General features: G+C 49.2%; 1 protein-coding gene across 1 annotated transcript in view; it reads right to left on the bottom strand.

Annotated features, from left to right (window-relative positions):
- CDH23 (cadherin related 23) overlaps nucleotides 1-23,407 on the bottom strand; it is a 177,109-nt gene that overhangs the window by 141,555 nt on the left and 12,147 nt on the right. Inside the window, exon 3 of the mRNA XM_088059568.1 lies at nucleotides 23,293-23,370. Coding sequence (XP_087915694.1) covers nucleotides 23,293-23,370 — 78 coding nt within the window. The remainder of the gene's footprint in view (nucleotides 1-23,292; nucleotides 23,371-23,407) is intronic.

Genomic DNA, 23,407 nt, shown 5'->3' on the forward strand with positions numbered 1-23,407 from the left:
GGGCAGGGAAAGCCAATAGCTAGGACAAAATAAATCCAGGATCACGCCTCCTTATTCTGCTTGGTTTAATAGGAGAACAGACCTCCACATCTTTACATCCCGCTCAAAAACCCCACATCAACAGGTCACCTGCATTTCCCTCCAGAGCAGCAAATACTTCAAACTCCAAAAGGTCTTGGTTGCATCTTTGGAAGGGAAAGGATCTTAAAATTCCTGCTGAACAGGAAAACCATGTGCCACCCAGCTTTAATCATGTTGGTGGTTTGTGTGTTGCAAACCCAGTTGTAGCAATAAATAAATAACGATAAATGATAATGAAAAATGAACGTTTAGGGTTTAACTCTTCTCTCTTTGCACTGCAACTACCTCCAGCTGCCAAGGAATTGGGTTCCTAAATTCAGGACAACCTGGAGCAGGAGGCAAAGCATTTCTGGGCAGGGCACATCAATTACACCCCCATGCCTTGCTCCTGTCAGCCTTTGGAGTAGGATCTGTGGAAAACAGCACTCTGAGCTCTACCACCCTCTGCTCTGAAAAGAGCAAAACCAAGGAGAGATTCCTTCTCTGTGCCTTGATTTGTCAGAAACAAGAAACTTAGAGCTTAGACAGGGACAGCTCAGAAGCAGGGAGAGCAGAGAAAAACTCCATCTTAAATAATAATTCCATCTTTCCCTTATCTCCCAGTCAGGCAGTAATCACCACCCTACCTTCAGAGCACCTCGTCCAGAAAAAAAATAAAAATAAAATAGTATTAAAAATGTATAAAATACAGATCAAAAATAACAAATTAAATAGAAGATAATAAGAAACACAGGCCTGAAATGAGAAACGAGACTTCATAATTGCTTGGCTCCAAGTTCTTTCCAAGTTTTACCCCAAGGGAACGCTAAGTTTAGGAGTGTGGTACCAAAGCTTCACCACTTTCACCACCAAGACAGAAATTTGTTCAAGCTACCTCCCACTGATTTCTTCAGCACTGATTTATTGTATTCACCGATTTTATCCTTATTTATTGATATTTTTTTTTCCCCCATCATCAGGGTCCTGCCTGGCATGCAGAGGCAGAGCTGCAGCACATCCGTCAGGAGCCCCTCTCAGGGTGTTCACAAACACCTTCCATCCCTCCCCAGGGTCGTGCTGGAGATGCTGCTCAAGACTCCTCGAGCCCGAGCACCGACCTGGCCCCAGCAAGGGCTGAGGGAACAGGGACAAATTATCTTCCTGCAGTACAAAGTTATAGGCTCCATTTGTTTCCTCTCAGGAATCAGACAGGGCAGTTAAGTGTCTTGATTCCACCAGATAATCAGAATTTATCTTGTCTCCCTTTGCCTCCTTTCTCTCAATCACAGCTACTTCTCCCTCTTTCTCACACATACACAGATTTTCTTCTTTTCTCAAAGTCCTGAACTTTGATTGACCTCAGGAGCTTTTTTTTTTTTTTTTTCAGTTGTTTTTTTCCCTGATCCAATTTTATAATATTTTTTTTTTTTAGGTTTGGCTGTTTTAGGGGGGGTACTTTTGCATCCCATTGAGGAGCCCTTCTCTCAGCACCTTGTTTGTAGCTGCAAACCTCTGCTTTTTCCTTGCCCTTCCACTTTGCTGAGGAGGAAAGTGGGAAAAGGGGTTGCACCCCACTGATTCATCTCCATTGGTTTTGCTTTCAAGAGGAGGATGGAAAAGGAGAAAAAACCACAAACTCAGTCTCTGGGAGGATCCTAGAGCTCCTGGAAGGTTTTGGAAAGTGCAGAGCATCAGGGCCAGGGAAGGAGCCCGATGCTGATCCAGGCCAGCAGGAGCGTGCTGGGGTGGGATGGAGGGCACAGAGGGGGCAGCTTTCTAATTAATTGCCTAATAATCTTCTCTTTTAAGAGGTCTGATTCATACCCATGTGGAGTTAATAGGAATTTCTGCAATGGCTTTTGGGCTCAAGCCTTGAGGCATCAGCTACGCTTTAACATAAAAAGCATTTTAATCCTGATTTTAACAACCAGTGCCAGAGTTTCTCCTCACAGGCCTCTCCAATTAGCCCAGCTCATCATATCAGGCTGGCCCCTGACATGCTCAGAGGTGGGATTTGATGGATTTGATCTTGAAATTCCAGCCCTGTTCTTCTCATTTGTCACCTGCTCCCTTTTCTTTGCCTCTAATTCATTTTCTCTTTCACCTCTCAGAAAAAAAAAAATAAAAAAATAAAAATATAAATAAAAAGGAGGAATTGAAAGCCCTTCTGTGGATGTTTTCCCAAAGATTTTGAAAAGGAAAGATGAAGTGCCAATATTTCTGTGCTGCTCAGCGGTCTCTGAGCAATGAGAAGGAAAGAAAAGGATGGTGGCTCCCTGGCCAAGGAAGTAAAATCTACTTTCAAGTCTACTTCCTAAAATCTACTTTCAGGAGGGCACAGGATGCAGGAGCTGCTCCCATGTTTGCAACGAGGCTTCATCAGTTTCCTGGAGGGGACAAACCCAGGGCTGGGGACGGAGTGAGCACAGCAAACCCCTGACGTGGAGGGGACGGTGCCAGCGTGGGAGGGCAACCAAAGCACAGCAGGGCTCAGGACACCTCTTGCAGGCACCAGGGTCACTCCAGCTCCATTCCTGTGTTCCCTGGGTGAACCATAACAGCAAATCTCCTGCCACACAACCATGCTGAGCTTTTTAAACCCTTGCCAACATCACCCAGCTATGCCCAGGGGCAGCAAATCCCAGCTCCATGGGCGAGCCCCTCATCCCAAGCCTCTCTCCCAAAGCAGATAATTCCATCAGCACAACCTCCACAGACACTCCTTGACCTCCTTCTCCACCACTTGAGCCAAAACTTTCCAGAAGGACTTGGCCAGGGAAGTTTCCACTCCTAAAAATTCAACCGAGCTCAACGTTACACATTTCTCTTCCCAGGTGCTGCTGGGGAGCATCAGCCCCTCCACCAAGGCTGCCTCCACTCCAATTTCTGCATTGCAGAGCGAGCCAGAAAGGGCAGGGAGACACCAGCACCTTTTAAAAAAAGGCTCTAGCAATGAATAAATGAGAAAAGAACAATTTTCTGCCATCAAAAAAAAAAAAATATTTTTTTGCCAATGGTGTGAGGAAAAAGCCTTGGACCAGCTGGTCCAGGAGCCACAAGCTGCTGTCATGTATGGGAGGGAAAGGAGCCAAACACAGAGGTGACAGCAAAGAGGGAAAACAAATCTGTGCAGTCAAAACCATTTCTGAGAGAGTTTGTCAAGCTGGGAAGCGAAAAGCACAGCAGAAGAGTTTCTCCTGGTTCCTCAGATGCTCCGAGACAGAGCCTGTGATTTCTCTGCTGTGCCTGGTTATTTGAGAGGGGAGTCAGTGTGCAGGCAGGATCCATAAGCAGAGCTGACAGCCAGTGGGTAAACCTCAGAGAGGGGCCCTGCCTGCCTTCCAACCCCCCAGCTCTCAGAAGGGTGTAAAAGGGTATTTAAAGCCATTTAAAACTGTTTCAAAGCAATCTTAAGCTGTTTAGGACAGAGAGAGTAGCAGCAAGGAAGAGCTAAGCGTTCCTGTTTACAGAGGGATTCCTTGCTTTGCTCAGAACCGAGCACTTTGGTTAACTTTACAACAACAAACAAGGAGAGGAAAAATACATCAAAAATATCAATGGCACACTGAAATTTCTCAGCATTATCATTCAAACAAACAGAACTCCTGAGGCTCCCCCAGCAGATGCTGTGCATGCAGTCCCTGGCTGCTGGCCCACACCCAGGCAGAGAAGTGGCGTCCTCCCCAGTAAAGTCAACACCAACATTTGGCGAGGGTAAGACAGAGTAATTGCCATCCATCAGCCTTTATCAGGGCTTAAAGCAGCACAGGTATCACACTCCAAAGATCTCCAAACCCACTTTTAAACACCTGGCTTTGTGCTGGTGCTGTGCCTCTGCAGTGCGTGGAGAAGCTGGGGGACTTGGGGCCGTTCAGCCTGGAGAAGCTTCAGGAAGGCTTTGGAGTCCCTCCCAGTGCCTGAAGAGGCTCCAGGAGAGCTGGAGAGGGACTTTGGGCAAGGGTATGGAGGTAAAGGACACGGGGGAATGGCTTCACACTGACAGAGGGCGATTTAGACGGGATATTGGGAAGGAATTCCTCCCTGGGAGGGTGGGAGGGCCCTGGCACAGGGTGCCCAGAGCAGCTGGGGCTGCCCCTGGATCCCTGGAAGTGCCCAAGGCCAGGCTGGATGGGATTTGGAGCAACCTGGGATAGTGGAAAGTGTCACTGCCCACGGCAGGGGGTTGGAACTGGATGATCATTAAGGTCTCTTCCAACCCAAATTATTCCAGGATTCCATGGATGGAGATGACATCCTTTCCTCACTCACTGGCACCTCCTTGGGCTGGAGAAGAGGGTTTTTTAAATCAAAACTCTCAAACCAGGCTGGGGTATTGCTGCCAAAATCACTGAAGCACCTTAGTATTGCTGTGGTATCTCCAAACCTGTTTGGAAAAAACGGGGAATTAAAAAATGCTCATCCCTGGACAATCCACGGAACAGCGGGGCTCCAGGTGTTTTCTCCCTGCCTGTTCCAGCTGGGATCCAGCAATTCCTGCCTTCCCTTCACTAGAAAACCCACAGGCCTTCCCTGGGACCATGGAGAACATGGAGGGTTTTCAAAAACTGAAAGGGCTTTTGTTTCCTTTTGTCTGGGAAGGAATAGGCTGCTCCAGCGTGAAAGAGGGAAGTAAATAAAACTGCATCAAATGAAACGCCAAAACACCCAGGAGACAGAATAAGAAAAGAAACACGTGTCAAAGGAGGGTTTTGGGGCTGTTAAGGTATTTCCAGTGAAAAAAGGGTTCCAGCACTTAAAAAAAAAAAAAAAACTTAAAAATAATTTCCTTTCCAAACTGCCTGGGTGCCTCATAATTACCAAGAATGATCACAGACCCATTCATTTGATCCTAAAATTAATACATCATGTTCAGAACGATATAGCATTAATTTATCACAAGATTTATGAAACTTGTACTTTTTTTCTAATGAGTTTTATGCAAATTCTGCTCCATCCATTGTTTGCACCCTTTGGAAAAAAAAAAAATATATATATATATATAAAAAAGTTCCCTCGCAGAAGCTGCTCTGTCAAAAGGTCTCATTCACTTTTATCACTTTTATTGATTTCTGTCCCTCTCATCCCCACAACAAGAGGGGAAAGGAGAGGGGCTGGCTCCAGTCTGGATGTGATCCTGTTCCCAAGGAACGAGCCACGAGCTCTGCAGGTGAACCAACCATTCAAGGCACTAATTTTAAAGGAAATTAACTGGTGGTTCACTCACACCTTTGTCTGAGAAGGGTCAGAGAACAAGAAGAGCAGCAGGGAATTGGGAAATTAAAGTATTTAGACTCCCCAGAGTGGAAAGTCCGTGTTTGGTAAATTTGGAGGATAAATACGAAAGGTGGGAGGGAAGCATTTTCACTGAGCATCATGGGGTCGTAAAGGGGGAAATCCCATTAAATCAATTTAATTTTTTATGACAGAGCTGTAAAAAGTTCATGAACTCGGGAAAACCACTCGGTCTAGCACCTTACAAATCCTGAATTTTCCCAAAGACCAGGGCAATCCTTAGGAGCACAGCCAAGGCGGTACAAAACAGGCAGGACCACGTCCAAGCCAAGCGCGGCAGGAATTCGTATTTCACTCCTGAGCCAGCTGGAAACCAGACTGTGATCTTCATCAGTACCCACACACCTCCCAGGAGGCTGGGGAAGGGGGATTCTGGAAAAACCCTAAATATCAGGTGCAGCCTCTCTCCTCGGAGCTGCCCTCGTGGGACTGTGAACAGATATTTGTGAGTCACGTAGACGGGTGGTGGGAGGCAGGGTGAAGCGGAAGAGAGAAGGAAAACATAAAATCTGGGGTTAGCAGATTTTATTTTATTTTATTTTATTTTATTTTATTTTATTTTATTTTATTTTATTTTATTTTATTTTATTTTATTTTATTTTATTTTATTTTATTTTATTTTATTTTATTTTATTTTTCCCAGCATCACCTGGGGGCTGTTAAAACTGGCCTGGAATATTGGTTAGCAAACCAATCCTGGCACAGCCCCAGCAGAGTTGGCTGCATGAGACCCAAAGTCCAGCTCTGGCAGCTCTGGGAGAAGAGGTGCTCCCCACCTCTGAAGGCAAAATCCATTCCCTCAGCACAGCCAAGACTTCCATGAGCGCTGCTCCCATCTCCAAAAAACCCCAACACTCGGTGCACCCTCCCCACTGACTCCTCCAGGAAAGCCTGGCTAATGCAGCCTTGATTAACACATCTGACACAAAGTTTAAACCCTAAATCCACGGAATATCCTTTTCTAATTAACTTTTGAAATCAGAAACAGCCCAGAAAGAACAAGGAGTATTTCCTTTGTTCCTTCCTGCCTTCTACCCACCTCCCTCCGAAATGTTCATTTTTTAAACTAACTTAGATCAAAGGAAACCCTCTCACAGGTCTCAGCTTGGGAAAACAGGGGCACACACCCTCTGCCATCTCCCCCTCGCTACCAAAAGCAGGAGGGCAGAGACCAGAAGATGCAGCTGACCCACAAGCCCTCGAGCTCAGTGCTTCTCTTCAGCCCTATCCCACTTTCTAGAAAAAACACCAGGGCAAACAGGAGAAGAGCAGAACCCCAGAAATCTATTTAATGAGGTGCCTTGCTGCTTGGTGTAAATAAATGATTTATGAGTAAGGTGACACGTGCGGTGTTTTGCATTTTAGCCAGGCAAGGTAACGTAGCTTCGTGTTAATTAGAAAAGAGGAGCTGCTCTGCAATTAATATGAGGTCGGAGATAAAGCTCGTTAGGTTGCAGTGCCCACGGAGCAGGTCTCCCAGGACTGCAGGGCACCTCTGGGGTGCCAGACACCCCCAGAACTGTAAGGCAGGGACATCAGCAATGCTAATGGAGAAGTCACAGGATGCTGTGGGTTCCTAGGGGCTTCTGAAGGCCCTCTCATCCAAACCTCCTGCCACAGGCAGGGATGTCTTCAGCTAGACCAGGTTCCTCCGAGCCTTCTCCAACCTGACCTAGGGATGAAGCACCACAACGAGGTGCCCTGCCACACTCACTGTAAAAAAGTCCTTGCTTACACTTAGTCTAAATCAACTCTCCTTTGGCTTAAAGCCATTATTATCCCTTTTCCCACTGCAGTGGGCCCCGCTGCTGAACTGCTTCCTCCACCAGCAGCCCTGTCAAGCTGAGGAGCTGATCAATGTGAATGGGGGGAAGAGGGAGGGGAAAAAAAAAGCCAACAACAAAACAAACCCCGTCAGCAAATTACACGGGATTCATTCACGTCTTGTTTGAAATCTCATCTGCGCCTCACAAAAGCTGAACCATCCCCGAGGCTCTCAGTCTCACAGGGAATACAAACCCTTTTTCGTGCTACAGCTTTTGCCCAGCTGCTCTGCTCTCTGAATGGTTCGGGGGAACAAAAATACAGCCGTCCTCAGCCCAAATACCACGGGGTGTTTTGCTCCAAAGCGGGATTTGGAAGGAACATCCAAGTCCCAAAGGCACAGGAGATGGTACCAGCGGCCAGGTTTTTGTCTGCGGATCTCAGATCCATGGGCAAACCGGCCTTGGACTGTCACCGTAACTCTCTGAGGTTTCAAAACGTGCGCTGGGTGGTGAATTCTGTCTCGTTATAATGAAGATGCAGTGAAATCACTTCCTGATTTATCTCTCCAGAGTTGAGGTAGTGCCTCCTGATCTCCAAGATACGGCTGCAGTCAAAGCAGGACTTGAGCAACGGGGCAGGAATTAGAAATCCAAGGCAGCCGGTTTTGGAAAGGTTACATTTCCTGCTCCTCTTCCTCCTTGGATCACGGAGCTGTGGCAGGATTTGAGTTGCAAGGGACCTTCAAGGCCACTTTGTCCCAACCTCCCTGACACAGGCAGGGACACCTTCCACTACCCCAAGTTGCTCCAAGCCCTGCCCAACCCAGCCTTGGAAACTCCCAGGGATGGAGCAGCCACAAGGAAGGCAACAAAACCTTTGAGAGAACCAAGAGGAACAACCAGGGGCTTGGAAGTCTCTCCTCAAAGGTGACAGCCTGAGAAACAGACACTCAGCCCATCAACCCAACTCCTCCAGGCACCACCCAGCTCCTCGGGGCTGGCGACGGCTGTCACCACTCGGACGGAGCGTTTCCTCCCGTGCCTCCCTCTTTGTCCCTCTGAAACTCCAAAGAGGAGGTGGGGGGGAAACTTGGCAGGTGGTGCCTGGGTGTGTGAGGTGGGAGCTTATCTGCAGCCCTGCAGTAAATTGCTTGCTGATAAATGAGGCTGTTTAGGAGCCGGTGGTGCCAGCGCCGCGGTTATTGATGACGCCAACGTGGAGAGATATTTAAGAGCGGCCCCAGGTCCCATTGTCCCCTCACCTGTGAGTAATGGGACACTTCAGCTACGGGGCTCCACATCCAGCTTGGCCTGTTTAACAACAGAATCAAAACAAGGCCCAGGGAAACGGATGGAGAGCGCTGGACCGATGGCTCCAGTGTGCTGGAAAAGCCAAGCTCCTCCGGGAGAAGTTGGGCAAAGCTCCAGCATTTAGATGGAATTAAACCGAGCCCAGGCACCGAGGCTCTTCCACTCATCCCTGTGAGCTCCCACCAGCCACACACAGCGCCTTGTTCTCCCAACCCACGGCAAACCCACCCCAAAACCAGGGAGAAGCCAAGCCACAACAGCCTCGACTGCGAGCAGCAGCGCTCCAGCTGTACTTGCAACGCGTGGCACACCCTGGATATCTGCTGGAGCCCAGGAGCCTTTTACAGCGCCATCGCCTCACTTTGGACGTCACAGCTGCCTAAACGTGGCCAAGAGGACAATGAGAGAGAAATAAAGAGGCTGTTTATTGCAAGAGGAGACCTTGGAACAGAGCTCCACAGTGGCTGGTGGGAGAGCGAGGCAGAGCACACAGCTGTAAACTTGTTTCTGAGTTAATATTCCCACGAGTGTTTTTCTTTTCCTATGAAAGCACACTCTTCTGCAAACAAACATCTGGAGAGCTCTGTTACAGCTGGACCATTATCCCCAGTGGCTGGAGCATTCAATTAATTTAGCCTTTCTCATTTGTGAGTTGTCTGCAAGGAGAGACTCGGGTTTGCAGGAATTTATTTGTTATTTGAATAGATCCGGTGAATGGTTTATTAAAAACATATTTCAGGCAAAGGATTTCTCGCTAATTGCTCCTACAAGTGTCGCTCTGAGTGCTGGCAACTGGCAGCTCACCCCACGTAAATGGTCACTGTGGCCAGGTGGGAATGCCTTTGCTTTTTGATGGAATGCAATCTACCTCTGGAAAGAGCTTTCCGAGGGTTTGTGGAGACACCTGCACAAAAAACACATCCTCACGCAAACACACAGCATCCAGCCTTCAAAAAAGCTTCCCAAATAAAAGCACGGAACAGCTCTTCCAGTGCTGTAACAGAGATGGACAAAGACACTTGTTTCTCTGTGCAGCTGAATCTTTATTGTACACAGTTTAATTTTTATATGGTATTAGAAGGCACTGTGCTTGAATTTAGTAGATTAGCAAATTATCAAAGCTCAGTTGATTTGTTGGTAATGGTTAGTGTATGTATTCATTAAACTTTTTTCTTTTTAGATATGTTTACTTTTTTTTTTTTACCCCCATGGATTCTCACGGGATAGACTTTATTTCTATAGGTGCAAACTGTTTTCTCACAAGAATAGATTGTTCTGCAAACTGATTTTTATTCTTATGATTCTTTTCTCGGGGGAACTTCTCAGGCTAGTTGCTACCTTAGCTGAAATAGCAAGGTCTGATTTCACAAGGCTTTTCTTTTGTAAGGTTCTACTTACAGGTAACAGCCCAGAAGTTGTCACAAAGAGAAGAAGAGCAGGGTTGGACACCAGAATTAATAGATTTTAGGCAGAACACCACCAAAAGCATCCCTCAATCACTTCCACAGCACCTTACAAAAACCCTCGGGGCTCCTGGTTCAGGGTGCTACCTGCCCAGGTGCCCTTTGCCTCAGAACTCCGGGAAACACTGCAGGAATTTCATCACAGCATCAAGAGAGAACAGGGTGAGAAGGGAACCAGTGAAGGGCTATTTCCAAGACTGATGCAATCCCTTGGGCATGCAACGAGCCCGGGCTCCTCCTCGACTACAAATTGTAGGTTGTACGGTAGCTGTGACACGTCTGAAATCACAAATCCTCCTACAGGAGCAGTTCTCATCTTCTGCTGGACAGGACAAGGGGAAATGGCTTTAAACTGCCAGAGGGCAGGGCTAGATGGGATATTGGGAAGAAATTCTTCGTGTGAGGGTGGGCAAGACCTGGCACAGGCTGCCCAGAGAAGCTGTGGCTGCCCCTGGGTCCCTGTAAGTGTCCAAGGCCAGGTTGGACGGGGCTTGGAGCAGCCTGAGACAGTGGATTCCTGGGTTGGAATGAGATGGTTTAAGCCAAACCATTCCAGGATTCTATGATGCCCCTGGCCAAGGTGACCTGTGAGAGCCTGGCTGCTCTTTCTGCAGGCTGGGTCAGAGCTGCAAGGGGTGGCTGAGCCTACACACCCCTCACCGGGTGTCCAGAACAACCAGCGCTCAAGAAAACCCCACTCAGTCACACGTGAAACCAAATAACACTTTAAAATCCAAACTGAACACAAAACTCCACACTAAATCCCAGCTGCTGGGTTGTTTGAAGGCAAAAAGAAAGCAATCACTGAGGTTTCACAGACTGTTCTAAAAGTGGAAATTTATGAAGAGGAAAGTGATCCAATAAGTCCCAGTTTTAGGCTTTTTTCTTTCAATTGCTCAGAGCGAAGTCTCAGAGCTTCTCTGTCCCCCGAAGCCCTGATTGAGGGAGAAATGGGTATTGACCACCAAATTCAGCATCTCCCTGCTCCTTGTACACGTCAGAGACTCCTGTGTCACACATATCCATTTTTTTCCAGTCCCCTTGGGGCAGCAGCCTCCAACTCCCGCACAATCCCAGCCTCTTCAGAGCACATTCACTAGAGCTGAATCTTTCCTGTGCTACTGGGCCATTTCTCAGATGAAGAAAACCCACCCTGCTCTTTCCACCTAAAACTGATTTCCAGATCGAGTCCACATCAGCCACTTGGCCCCTTGGCTCTGCTGAAGGACCTTATGGATCTCCAAAAATGATCCTTGGGGCATCGCGGCCGAGAGATGAGCCACCCCACAGCCCTGGGGATGCTGTCCCAGAGGCTGCCAATCCCCACAGCACAAGGGACAGCTAAAAACCTCAAAGGAAACCCCAAAATAAACTCAATTCCCCCCAGTCCAACCACACCACAGGCACTTCCATGCAGTGTTGCTTTTGTGAGCAGTGAGCTGCCATTTGCAAGAAATGCGCCTCTTTTTCCTCCTTTCCCATTAAAAGACAGCCATTCTTCTCCTTTTTTGGTTGTCCTTTATTTTAGCCCTTGTCCTTGGCAGGATGCAGATACCCTGGCCTAGGTAACTCCCATAAATTCCTCAAATTTGGGCTGAGATTATATCTGTGGTTATTAAAGAGTGACAATAAACCTTATCAATCAAGAGCGAATGCAAAAGGAATAAGGGAAAGATTTTCCTGGGAGTGAAAGTGCAGGAAATTCATAACCGACTTAATAACCTGTACCAATAAGAGATACTCGTGATGAATCTGCTTTAAAACCAGTCTGACTCTTTCCATAAGGAAAAAAAAAAAAGAAAAAAGAATAAAAGAGAGACCCTGGCCCTCCATCTCCTCACCCCAGCTATTCCTCATGCAAAACCTCTGCTTCTCTTCCAACTCCACTTCTTGCCCGAGACACAACCCCAGGCTCCTCAGGTTTTGGGATGCCTGTGTGTGTGGCCTCAGGTGAGGATGTTGTCCCATCTGTCCCTCGTGTCCCCTCGCAGGCATGTCCACAGGCTCCCTGCAGCCTCCCAAATGACTGATGAGCCTGCACGTTGTTTTTGAGCAGCTCACGTGCCAGGCAGGATGACAGACCTTGGGAACCTGGGCATTAATCTGCAGATTTATAGCCAAATCTGTCACGCTTGGGGAAGATTTTTTTCCCCCCAAGAACTCTGCCTGAAGGTCGCTTTTCCCTGGGCAATAAGCTCCAAGAAACTTTCTCATCCACCTTGGCCCCCACACCAAAGGGAAAGCAGGGGATGGGGACGCCCACCAGATAACGTGCCCAGCCTCAGGGCACAGATTTCTCCTGTATATTAAATATATGTTATTATCTATGTTTATATATTCTCCTCTCCCCACTGAGGCTGATGACAGATAAAAGGAGGAGCTGCTGAAGAACAAGAAGTCCAGACATTTGAGGGTGCAGTGAGCCTTGGAGCAGGGGAAGGGAAAACACCTTCTGGGAGTTGCCGCGGGCTGGGTGGCAATTTCAGGCTAAGAGACGAAGAAAAGAAAAATAATCAAATACACCTGCCCAAACCAGGCTCAGCCAGGCAGCTGGATAACAAAACTGGAGGCGAAGCCCACCAAGCACATGGATGAGAGCCAGGACCACAAGCAGTCCCCACCTGAACCTCATGGGCTGCCCCAAAAGGATGCTCTGGGACGAGCTGGTTTCCGAGAGACGCTCTTCTCTTTCCCGTGGGAGTTTCCCAGGACATGCCTAAAATCCAAGCCCATTTCTCAAAGTCCCAGACACCCCAAAGAGGAGGTTGTCTGTTAGGAAAGATCCCCTGGACAAGGCAAGAGCTTGCCTGCCCTCCTACAAGGCGTCAGGACGGGCTGGCGGTGCGCGTGCCGCTCGCGGCTTTGCCGGCAGAACAGATCAATTCCGACAAGGAAAACTCCTGAGGTTTATAGTCAGGGCAACGCGAATGAAACCAGTGAATCATTTATTCAGTCAATTTTAGCCATCCCTAACAACAAGCTGTCTGACAGCAGACCACAAATTTCTCTGGTGTATTCTTATTTAAAGCAATAATCCCTGTGGATAATTCTTCGACTGCGGCTTGTTTGGAAAGCGCAGACTATACAGATGTTTCAGAGGGATGCAGTGTTCGCTGCGCCCTTTCTTCCCTCGTCTGAGCCATCAGATCAAGTTTGCAAGCCAAACAGGGGTAATTCCAAATCAGAAATCTTTCTCTTCACACTCCTGGCAACATCCATGGAATGCTCCTGCCCGCGACCCGTGCGGGAAGACGACCTGCTTACAAGAAATTACAAAATTCACTCCCCACAAACATTTGCAACACTTGGCCAGCTTGTCACAGGATCAAAGACGAGAGAAAGATTCCCTAGACATCCACAAGGCTGTGGATGGTGACAGACTCGCTGCTTCACCGTTTGGTTCTTTCCAGGCTGGCTTGCGTGGGTAAAAGGAATGGAAGGGGACAGGGAAAAAACACACAATAAAGGCTTTTGAAATTAAAAGAGTTTCAAGAGCAAACACTCCGCTACGACTTCCCCTTCAGGGACAACAGGCATCCTCTGTTCTTTTCCAAAGACTTCCCTTTCACATCCTTCCAAACTCTTTTTCCCTCCCCTCACTGGAGCAGCCAACACCTGCTGCACATCGCGTGTCCCCATCCAGCTCCTTCCCTGCCTTCCCAAAGCATTCCCGTGCTCCAAGGAAGGCAGCAGAGGACCACACACATGTATTCCCATGTCCCTGCAGACAGAAGCCACCCAGGTGACAAACACATGTTGGGCCAGGAAGAAAGGGGGAGCAGGGAGGAGGCAGATTTGCAGGCTCTGATCCCAGACGCCTGACCCCCTCCTCTCCCTCGTTATGGATGAGGCAAATTAGCTGTGACACTCATTAGCTGCAGCTCCTAATTAGTGAAAATTAATATTGGTTTTGATAGAAGCGTTGGCTGAAGCTCTCCCAGGCAAAGGCATTATTGACCTTGTTATCCTGTTTAATAGCAAGTTACATCACAAAAACTACTTTTCGTGGAGCCGACAGATTGTAGCCGCCTCCTGCCCTCCACAGCTCCCTTTCCCTTCCCCACCAGCTCCAAAGGACAGATCCAGCCCTTGCCAGAGCACCCTCAGCCCCACAGGCACCTGCACCCATGCCTGGCAGCATCCTAAGCCTCCCCATCCCTGTGTGCACCCCAAAATCCCAAGCCCCATCTGACTGATGGTTCCTCGTCCTCCATGTCCCATTCCAAACACCCGTTGTCCCAAGAAACTCCAGACTCACCAGAGGAATTGCTCACTACCACCTCTACTCAGAGGAAAAATAAAGGGGAAGCGCTGCAGTGACCATTTGATATGGAAAGAAACAGGAGCAGCATTCCTTGACGCCTGGAATCCCCACCCTTGGAGCCTGGGAATCCCCACGGCAGCAAACAAAAGGAAAACACTTGCTACCGAAGTTATGCCTAAAAACCCCACCACCGCGCATTATTCACACATTAATAACAATAAAGATGTCAGGCTGCCAGATAAGCAGTTAACCTCGTCCAGGGCACAATTAGGGATGCCATTATCCAGGCACCTGGGGCCATTTGCACACAGCAGCGGGTTTCATGGAAAACAGGGACGAGCCCCTGCCTGGCGAAGCAGCCAGCCCTGCCTCGTCACCCCGCTACAGCCAGGCCACCCCAAATTCTGACCTTGCATCCTGTTCAGAAGAGGCTGTGTGCAGATCCATGACAGGAAAACTTCCTTTAAGGAGCATTCCTCCGCTCCTGGGAGCGGCATCCCAGTGAAAACTGTCCCTCTGCCTGCCTGGATAATACCACTGGGTGTGGGATACGCAAAGAGCAAACCCAGACCACCTACAGCATTTACTGGGTCCTGGGGTGAACTTCTGCTTCTGGGGGGAATATCACCACTGGAAAACAGGTTGTCCAACAGATTCCAGCTGATTTGATGGCAGGATGTCCACCGAGCACAGTAATTTTGGCTTTTGGGACGAACTAGCCAGCAAAATAAAAAAGAAAATTACACACCCAACTTACAACCTGGAATGCAAAATCAAAAGCTCCTGGTTTAAAGTCCATGGAGGCCTCTCCTCTCTCCTAGGAGACTCTTTTCCCACCTATGTCTGCCAGAAATTGCCTGTGGAGCATCCCAGCACCAGTGAAACTCATTCTCCTGCCAGCATTCCGCGAACTTCGGGGACGCTGCCAATTTTTATGGCTCCATGAGATCATCCTGTTGCAGTGTGATGAAACCAGCTTGGAATTTTTTTTCCCCCCTCCCCAGTACAGAGCCCTTAATTCCTGACCCCTTCCCCCACCCCACCAAAGCAGGTGGGGCAATGACTTCTGGCTGATGCTGCTCTCTGCAAGCCCTCGCTCTGCAGCTGATGGGAGCGCAGGCAATTTTTCCAAGGCAAAGGACAACTTGCAAATCCCGGGAGATGTTTTTCCCTCAGCCTGTATGGCCCTAGGAGAGCTGCTGGGAGAGGTGTGGAAAGCAGGGTGGTGCTTTCTGTGTGGTCCCCTCACTTCTTGCCTCACCAAACCCCACTACACATGGCTGCTCCTTCGCAGGGAAATGCTGCTTTATCCGGCAGGATGTGTTTAATTTGATGCTGCTGTCATACGGGAAAAGGTGCATTTCCAGACTCAGGGCTTTCCGCAGTGCTGTTACTTATTTTACAGTCTTCTGCCACATCTTATTCCTTCCCCTCTACTTCCCAAAATCATTATTAACAACCATTAATCTCTGCCTGGGAGGATGCTCCTCGCTTCTCTCCATACCCCAAATTGTTCCTCTCCCTTGGACTTTACGTATTTCAAAGTCTCTTTTTTTTCCCCCCCTCCTTCCTCTTTTCAAATTAACTGCTTGCAACCAAAAGAGCAGAGCAAGTAAAGCCACCGCATCACTGTTTATGAAAGGATATTACGTTCCACGGCACCGGCTCTCACCTCAAAGCTAATAATCAATTAGAAAGGAAAAATAAACCGGTTTCTCCGGACTCAGGTACCAAATCACCCTCCTAATTGCTCACAGGCAGCAAGACAACCTCCGTGATACGCCACCAGAGCAGGCACCTGACAAAGCCATGCAGATGAATGGAATAAAATTGAGTTACTAACCATTAAATGTCAAGCGTTTGAAATCTTTCCCCCTCGTGTACCCAGCAATATTAATAAATCTTTAAGAGAGGGAGCTCACGGAGCTTTCTCACTGCCCTGACCAGCGCTGCAAACGGAGCAGATGTTTCCACGGAGTTGTCCAACACCACTTTCTTTCCCCCCACCTCCCCTCCCCAAGTGGCTACAGTTAATTCAAAAGCCATCAATGTACCCAAGCAGTCTGACAGGAGGAACCAATTTATTAACTCCCCCTGCCAATCAAGCACATTAAGCCATCCCAAAGGCAGGAGGGTGCATTAGCACACGCCGGCGATAAATCAGTTTAAAAGCCGGGAGATGGGGAGGGGATGGAGTCCTGCAGCAACACTGAGGCGACCCACGCTCCCCAAAACCACGGAAAACGTGAGAAAACAAGCTTCCCAAGAGCTGGCCCTGCCACCCAGGCAATCAAGAAAAGAAGCTGGACCTTCCTTAACTCTTTGTTGTTGTTGTTGTTTTCCCCTTGGCATTTTTTTTGGCTTGTTTCACACCAGTAAGCCCCAACCACGGGTTGTGGCGGCAAATAGTTTGAATTTTTTTTTTCCTTAAAGAAAAGGACTTCCACAGGGTTGAAAGGGAGCTTGAAGACTGTCTTGTTCCACCCCTGCCATGGGCAGGGACACCTTCCACTATCCCAGGTTGTTCCAAGCCCCATCCAACCTGGCCTTGGACACTTCCAGGGATCCAGGGGCAGATCCAGATTGCAGAGATCTCAGATGTGCCAACATTAGAGGCAGGAGGTAAAGGAGTTCGGGCTGGGGATTTTTCCTTTTCCTTTAAGCTCACACAACCCAAATACATTAAATTTCTGATCTGGCAAAACACACAAGCGTGTTCAGCACTGTTTGCAACCAGAGCTTTTTTTTTTTTTCTGATAGTGAAATCACAAGCTCACCTTCCCCACCAAAAATAAAATGATGGGTGCATGCAAATGCAAGTATTTCCCTCCAGCACAGGGGGAGGAATTATTACCCTTGGCTAATATTCCCTTAGGACATTAATACCTCCACAAGGATACACACACACACACATATATATATATATATATATATATATGTCTCCTAACTTGAATATATACACACATATCCATACCTACATGCTTTTCCCCCCTCCTGTGTTTTTTTTTTTATTTGTTAAGCCTGACTCACATGATTATCCCTGCTCTCTATCAGTTTTTCCACCCATGCCAATGCCTCCAATCAGCCTGGAAGGCCCAATTTACCTGAGCTGGGACAGTGCTGACATCCAAGCCCGGGCATTCCAGAGTAACAAGGGGCACAGCCAGCAAGAAGCCAGCCCGCAAATGAAGCTCCCACAGACAGCCCTGTACAGATAATTAATGCTGCAAAAGCCATCCCAGACATAAAAAAGTCACCCCAGCCTTCATTACCAAACTCACACATCTTTCTCCCTCTCCCTGGAAGGGGCTTGGCCCCCGTGCCAGGGCTCAAAAGGTGGCGAGATCAAACCTCGGGATGGCTTGATGAGGCGTTTGCCAAGAGCAAGGTTACCCTGGCATGTTAATGAGTCCATATCGCAAATATACTTTCTTCCTTCTCCCTCTTCCCCTTCTTAAACACAAGCATTAATGTTACTACCTATTAGCAAAGCAGATATGAAAGTTTAAGTGATTGATGAAGTGATTAATTTAATGACACGGGGTTAAGGGTTTGGGTGGGAGTGGGGCTTTTTTTTTTTTTAAAGCTTAAGTTTCCTGATGTTTGGAATAACTAATTTTCTAGCCTTAAGTTTTCATTAAAGATGCTGTACTTTCTGCAGCTCAGCAAGTAATTTGGACCTTCGAATGACAGAAAAAGGGCTTGAGTTGGGAGAGCTGAGATCCCCTTCTTAAGCTCTCCTCAAATATTGCTGCTCATTAGGGTTGCCAGCAAGCCTAGAAACGAGGCTGCTCCTCTGAAGGGCACTCAAGAACCCTGAAAATTCAGTTGTAGGCAGCAAACAGCCTTTGGGTGACAGATAAACACTGAAGAGGAAAGGTGAGGCGGCCACAGCCTCCCTCTGTGAAGGAGAATCCCAGCCACGGCCACAAGGAAGCTTGGGGGCAGGTTCAAAAACACGCAATCTCCGTCACAGCCAGAGTCTGGACGAGTCCAGAGTCCATATTCCTCTGGAATTACCCTTCCTAAAAGGCCAAATCCATTCTGCCTGCTGCACACAAGCACCCCACAGGCGTTTGCTTCCTGGGCAGCCCACCCAGCAAGCAGACCAAGGAGTTTAGGGTCCTATGGGGCTTGCCAACCCGCCTTATTTCTGTCAGATAAATGGAAAATGCAGCTTTGTGAGGCTTTTTACCACTATGAACCACAAGCTCCTGTGCCAGTGCCAACACACCTGGCCCCCCAGCTCTGTCAGCAGCCACCAAGTGCCACCATGCACTTGCCCACTTGTTTCACCCCGTTTTCCCACCCAGCTGGGGATTCTTTACAAGCAGCAGCCTGCTTTCACCAGCAGTCAAAGCTTGTCAGAGACAATCCCCCAGCAGAGGGATGGGCAGCTGCCCTTGTCCTCTCACAGAACGGTTTGGGGGGGAAGGAACCCTCAAAACCATCCCTTTCCAACCCCCTCTCATGGGCAGGGACACCTTCCACTATCCCAGGCTGCTCCAAGGCCTGTCCAGCCTGGCCTTGGGCACTTCCAGGGATGGGGCATCGCCATCGTGCCCCCTATAAATCCACCTCATCCTGCAAGCCTACCTTCAGCTAGGCCTAAATGCTGGTCTAGCAGAAACCCAGCTCTGCAGGGTAGAAGGAAAACCCTTAACAAATAGATCTAAACACGTAGCATTGTTTCCTGATGGGGCAGTAGCTTTTCTGTGGGGCGTTTTTGGAGCTGTGTCAGCAAACACACACAAACACAGGGATCATTTTCCCCACTAACAGCTCACCTGGCTGCGAGGAAGGCAGTGACTCCTGGCTACAACCCTTGCACTGCCCCACGCTCCTCCTACTGCCCTACTCCCAAAAGGCTTTAATCCCAAAATTTAAAACCATCCCGAACCGAACCTCCCTGTGGTTGGGGTTAACCAATTAGCAGCTCATTAACAGTGCGCCTCGAGGGTACTTTCTGGTTTTGCCACCGTGATTTTTAACCCCGTGGCACACCCATACTAGTTTATAATTCTCTCTTTAGCTTTAACACCTATTTTTGAGCGAGAGGGACACAAGAGCAGGTACATCCCCTTCTCCAGAAGCAGGCTCCTGCAAGTAAGGGCGCTCTCCCACCCGGAGCCACCAAAGGGAAAGGGGTTTGGTGGCCGTGCCGTGCTCAGGTGACCACAGTCCTCCATCCAAATCTGCCCCCAACAGACGGCCTCCAATCCTCCTGCATGGATATCCGAGCTCTGAAATGACTGAATCAGTCCAGAGGCACGCAGGGATCAGAGAGACAGCATTTTTAAAATTTTTTTTGTCATTTTCCTTCCAGTGATGCATCCGGAGGAGCCCGGGCACCGCGGTGGTGGCCAGCAGATGCCAACAGCTGTGGGATCAAACAGGTTTAGCCCGTGCTCAATCCCACACCATATGATAACCATATCTTCAGCAGCAGCTTGAGTGGCCCAGCACCCCCAGGGACCTCTCCTGGGTGCCAAAGCATCTCCCCCTGTCCAGGACCAGAGCACGCCAGCAAAAGGCATCTCTGGAAGAGATGAACGCCTTGGAAAGAACAGATACAGAGTGTGGAGGTTGGAAACCTTCCCTGCCTGGAGAAGAAAAGCCCTCTGGCCTGGTCCTTGTGTAGGACAGAGAATTAAATCAAATCATCCACAAATATCAGAGGGGTCTGCTGCCTCAGATCCACCTGAGGAGCTACCACAGAGCACCCTGCCTGTGAAATACCACGTTCCTCTTTAGTTTTCTTGCGAAAAAATTCCATCCTAGCAGGCACGAGGCGTCACGTGCCAACCTAAACCCTTTAATGGCCACCAGCCAGCAAAGTGCACCCTCACCAGTGGCACACCACTATCCCTGGCTCCTCGTAGGCTGCAGCAGAGAGCACAGCGAGAGCCACAGCTCCGCAGGCAGTGCCTGCTGAAGCCCATTCTGGAGCAGCTCTCTTAAAGAGCAAGGTTCAGCTCTGCCTATTCAAATTTAGTGGAGAAATATCCCTGCTCACAGCGTTTGCCAGCTCAGCAAAAGCTGCACAGAGCAAAAAGAGGGCAGAGCAAGCCATGAAATTCCCTGTCAGCCAGCCAGCCATCCATCCATCCATCCATCCATCTGCCTTGCTCTCTGAGCACGGTGGACCCCGGGATGGAGAGCACAGCCCAGGCCTCCTGGGAGAGACACAGAGCCGGAGGGAAGGAAAAGCTGGCTCTGAGCAGCAAATTCAGCCCAGGTCACTGCTCCTGACCCTGGGACTTGCTGACTTGGGGGTTCTCCTTGGCCCTGTGCTGTCCCAGGGTAATAGGTGGGAGGAGGTGCTGAGGCAGCCAAATTTTGGGGAGCCGGGGCTGAGCGGCTCACCAGTCACAGCAGGTGTCCCAGCGAGCTGGTGGGTGGAGAGCCGAGAGCCCCAGCTGTAGACATTCCTACCCGGGAATAAGTAATGGAATCAAACAGCAGGCAGCCTTGGCAGAGGTCCTGCGAGAGCCCAGCCTCCCCACCTGCCAGCAGGTGCTGTCACCAGCTCCCCCAGCATCCTCATGCTGGCATCGCCCAGGGAATGGTCATCCCAGCGTGGATTTCCCTGTGCCGTGCACTGCTCAGCCTCAGCAGGCTTCACGAGGGACACCAGTCCTTCCTGGAATCATGGAGTGGTTTGGAATGGTCTTGGTACAAGCCCCTGCCATATTCAGGGGCACCACCCAGCAAGTGCTCACAGCCCCCTGCAACCTGACCTAAGATCCAGACTAAGATCCCTCTGCTGGTTTTAAGCAAGAATTACCAAGAATTACCTGATGGGGACGATGACACATCGTCCCCACCTGGGTGACCATGTCCCTGACACGACACGGCCTGAGGGCAAGGCCAAGTGCACGTTATCACCTCAAGTGCAGTGGATGAAGTGTTTCCCACTCTTTTAAGACAACATTATTCCAGTGACGCTAAAATGTTATCGCTAGGATGAAGGGGAAGTGGAATTACACTCGTCTGAATGGCCTCTTTTGTCACGCATTTTGCGAGGCGTTGAGGCATGAAAGCTTTCAGAGAAACCTGGGTGAATCCAAGCTGGGTGGTTATAAGGCTACTTACAGACCTGACATGATGGATCATCTTCATTTTCCCATCCCTGTCCCGCTCACAGCAAATCCATTTGCTGGGCAATTAGACTCCAGTCATTACATTATGCTAAGAGGACGCTCCTTTGGCAGCGGCAGGGACCCCGACCAAGAGGAGCCTGGAGTGCTGCCTGCCCATTCCCAGTTGCTGGGACAATCCAGGGCTGCAGTGACCCCCGTGGCAGCGACACCACCTTCCCAGCTCACCTGGAACCCGCAGCACACAGCCCTCCGAGAGGTGTGGGATTGAGCGAAGCGGCCCTCGGAATGATTTTGCTTAAGGCAAACAGCAGCAGGATAGAGATGGGACAGTCCTGCTCCTGCACGTTCTTCTCCAAAGGGGTGTTATATCCAGTCAGAACTCCCATTTTTCCAAGTGAAACAAAGACTGATGCAGCTGCTGGCAGCTGGCATGAGCTCTCCTGTGGGCCCTGTCTTGCCCATGCCACCACAGCCCAACCAATCACCATCCCTCTCCTCCTCATCCTCCTCCCCAAGGCATCTCCCGCCTTTCTCCTACGGTTCCCTCCCCAGCGCCTTCCCGGAGCTCCCGTCTCCGACTCCCTCTGCACGTGTGTGTGTGTGTGTGTGTGCTTCCATTACTTCTGGGTGAAATAACTGACTACAGGGTCAGTCCACCTGAAAATTGCTCTCCCCAGACCTAAATGAAACAGATGGGCATTGATGATGTTTTGGGAGAAATTAATCAGCCTGGACCGGCGGCAGCGCCAGCAGCTCCCTCGGCCCAATCTCGCCTAATGAATTCCGAGCTCTCTGTCTTAATAGCTCCTGACAAGACTAATTTACTCTTGTAAGTGATTAGAGGGGGAATGATCTCTTAATTGTTGCTTAAGATCCCTTTTGGCATGGCAGGCAGCAGGCAGGGAGGGGTTTGGAGGGAGGGGATGCTGGAGGGAGGGATGTCATGGGAATGGGCGCTCAAACAGACCTCAAAAAAAGACTTTTTTTTTTCTCCCCAGGAAACTGTTCTGCTCCTCACACTCAGAATCTCACAAAGGTGTTTCCAGATGCTACTTTTTTTAAAAAAAAAAGTTTAAAAACCTAAACTCAGAGAACACCTACCAACAGCAGGATATGACTGTGAAACAGAAATGACTGTGTGTGCCAACACTTCCCAGGCTGGCATTTCCCTCCGGTGCACCTGGAAACAAAATCTCGAGGTGCCGGTATTCTTAAGAGTCAATTATATACATACACAAAGTGTAATACAAAGTTGAAAAAAGAAAAAAAAAAGAAAGAAATTCAACTGCCAGAGTAATTCCAAGAACAACTTGACCTGCATAATACCTCACTGGAAAACAGGCAGTAGGAAATCTCTCTATTTTCCGACAAAATAGAAATTTAGTCCAATTGCCATGAGGTATTTCAAGCTCAAGTACTTGGAGAGCAAGGTGCCCCGTGAGGAAGCATTTCCATTGAGCTGTTCCCATCCAGCTCTCACTCCTGCTCTCTTTCCCAGGGCTTCTCCACCCAAACCAAGACTCCACATCCCACCTGCTTGCTCAGACACCACCCCAAATCCCACAGGGGCTGCACGTGCCTGGCCAAGGGGACGCTAGAAGGGACAGAAGGCCCAGCTGGGAGCGCTGCTTGAGCTGAGCAGCCACTGGAGATCTCTCCAGACTCTTCCAACCCTCAGCAACTCTGGTAGCCATGTGGGTGAGGTAAGAGCCCTTCCTTAAGGAAGGTGCTGCTCGGGCTGCATGGCTGGAGGTGGGAGAAGGGACCTCCAGAGGCTCCATCCCAGCCTCCCGATCGATTCCTCCCACATTAAACGCCAGTCACGAGCCCTGATTGAAGACCCCAAGTTTAATGGACTGAGAGCCCGGGAAGGCGCCAAGAACGACCAGGTCGATTTCTGCATTTACTAAAAACCGATCCCCAGCTAAACAAAGAAGGAAAAGCTCCACCTGCCAATCAGAAGAAAAGCATTCCTTTTCCATGCTTTTCCACGGTGTGGTGGCAGCCCGTGCCCCTGGGCCCATCTCACTTACCCACAGGTGTGTCCTCGTTGATCAGCAGGTAGGTGTCAAAGAAGTAGTTGATGAAGTACGGCAGGCGGTTGCCCTGGCCTGGGAAGAGGACAAAACACGAGGAGTTATTTCCCTG

The sequence above is a fragment of the Pseudopodoces humilis genome, chromosome 9 (assembly GCF_049639895.1).
Source record: "Pseudopodoces humilis isolate 2021_Gansu_Grassland_sample_001 chromosome 9, ASM4963989v1, whole genome shotgun sequence".
NCBI classification, from domain to species: domain Eukaryota; kingdom Metazoa; phylum Chordata; class Aves; order Passeriformes; family Paridae; genus Pseudopodoces; species Pseudopodoces humilis.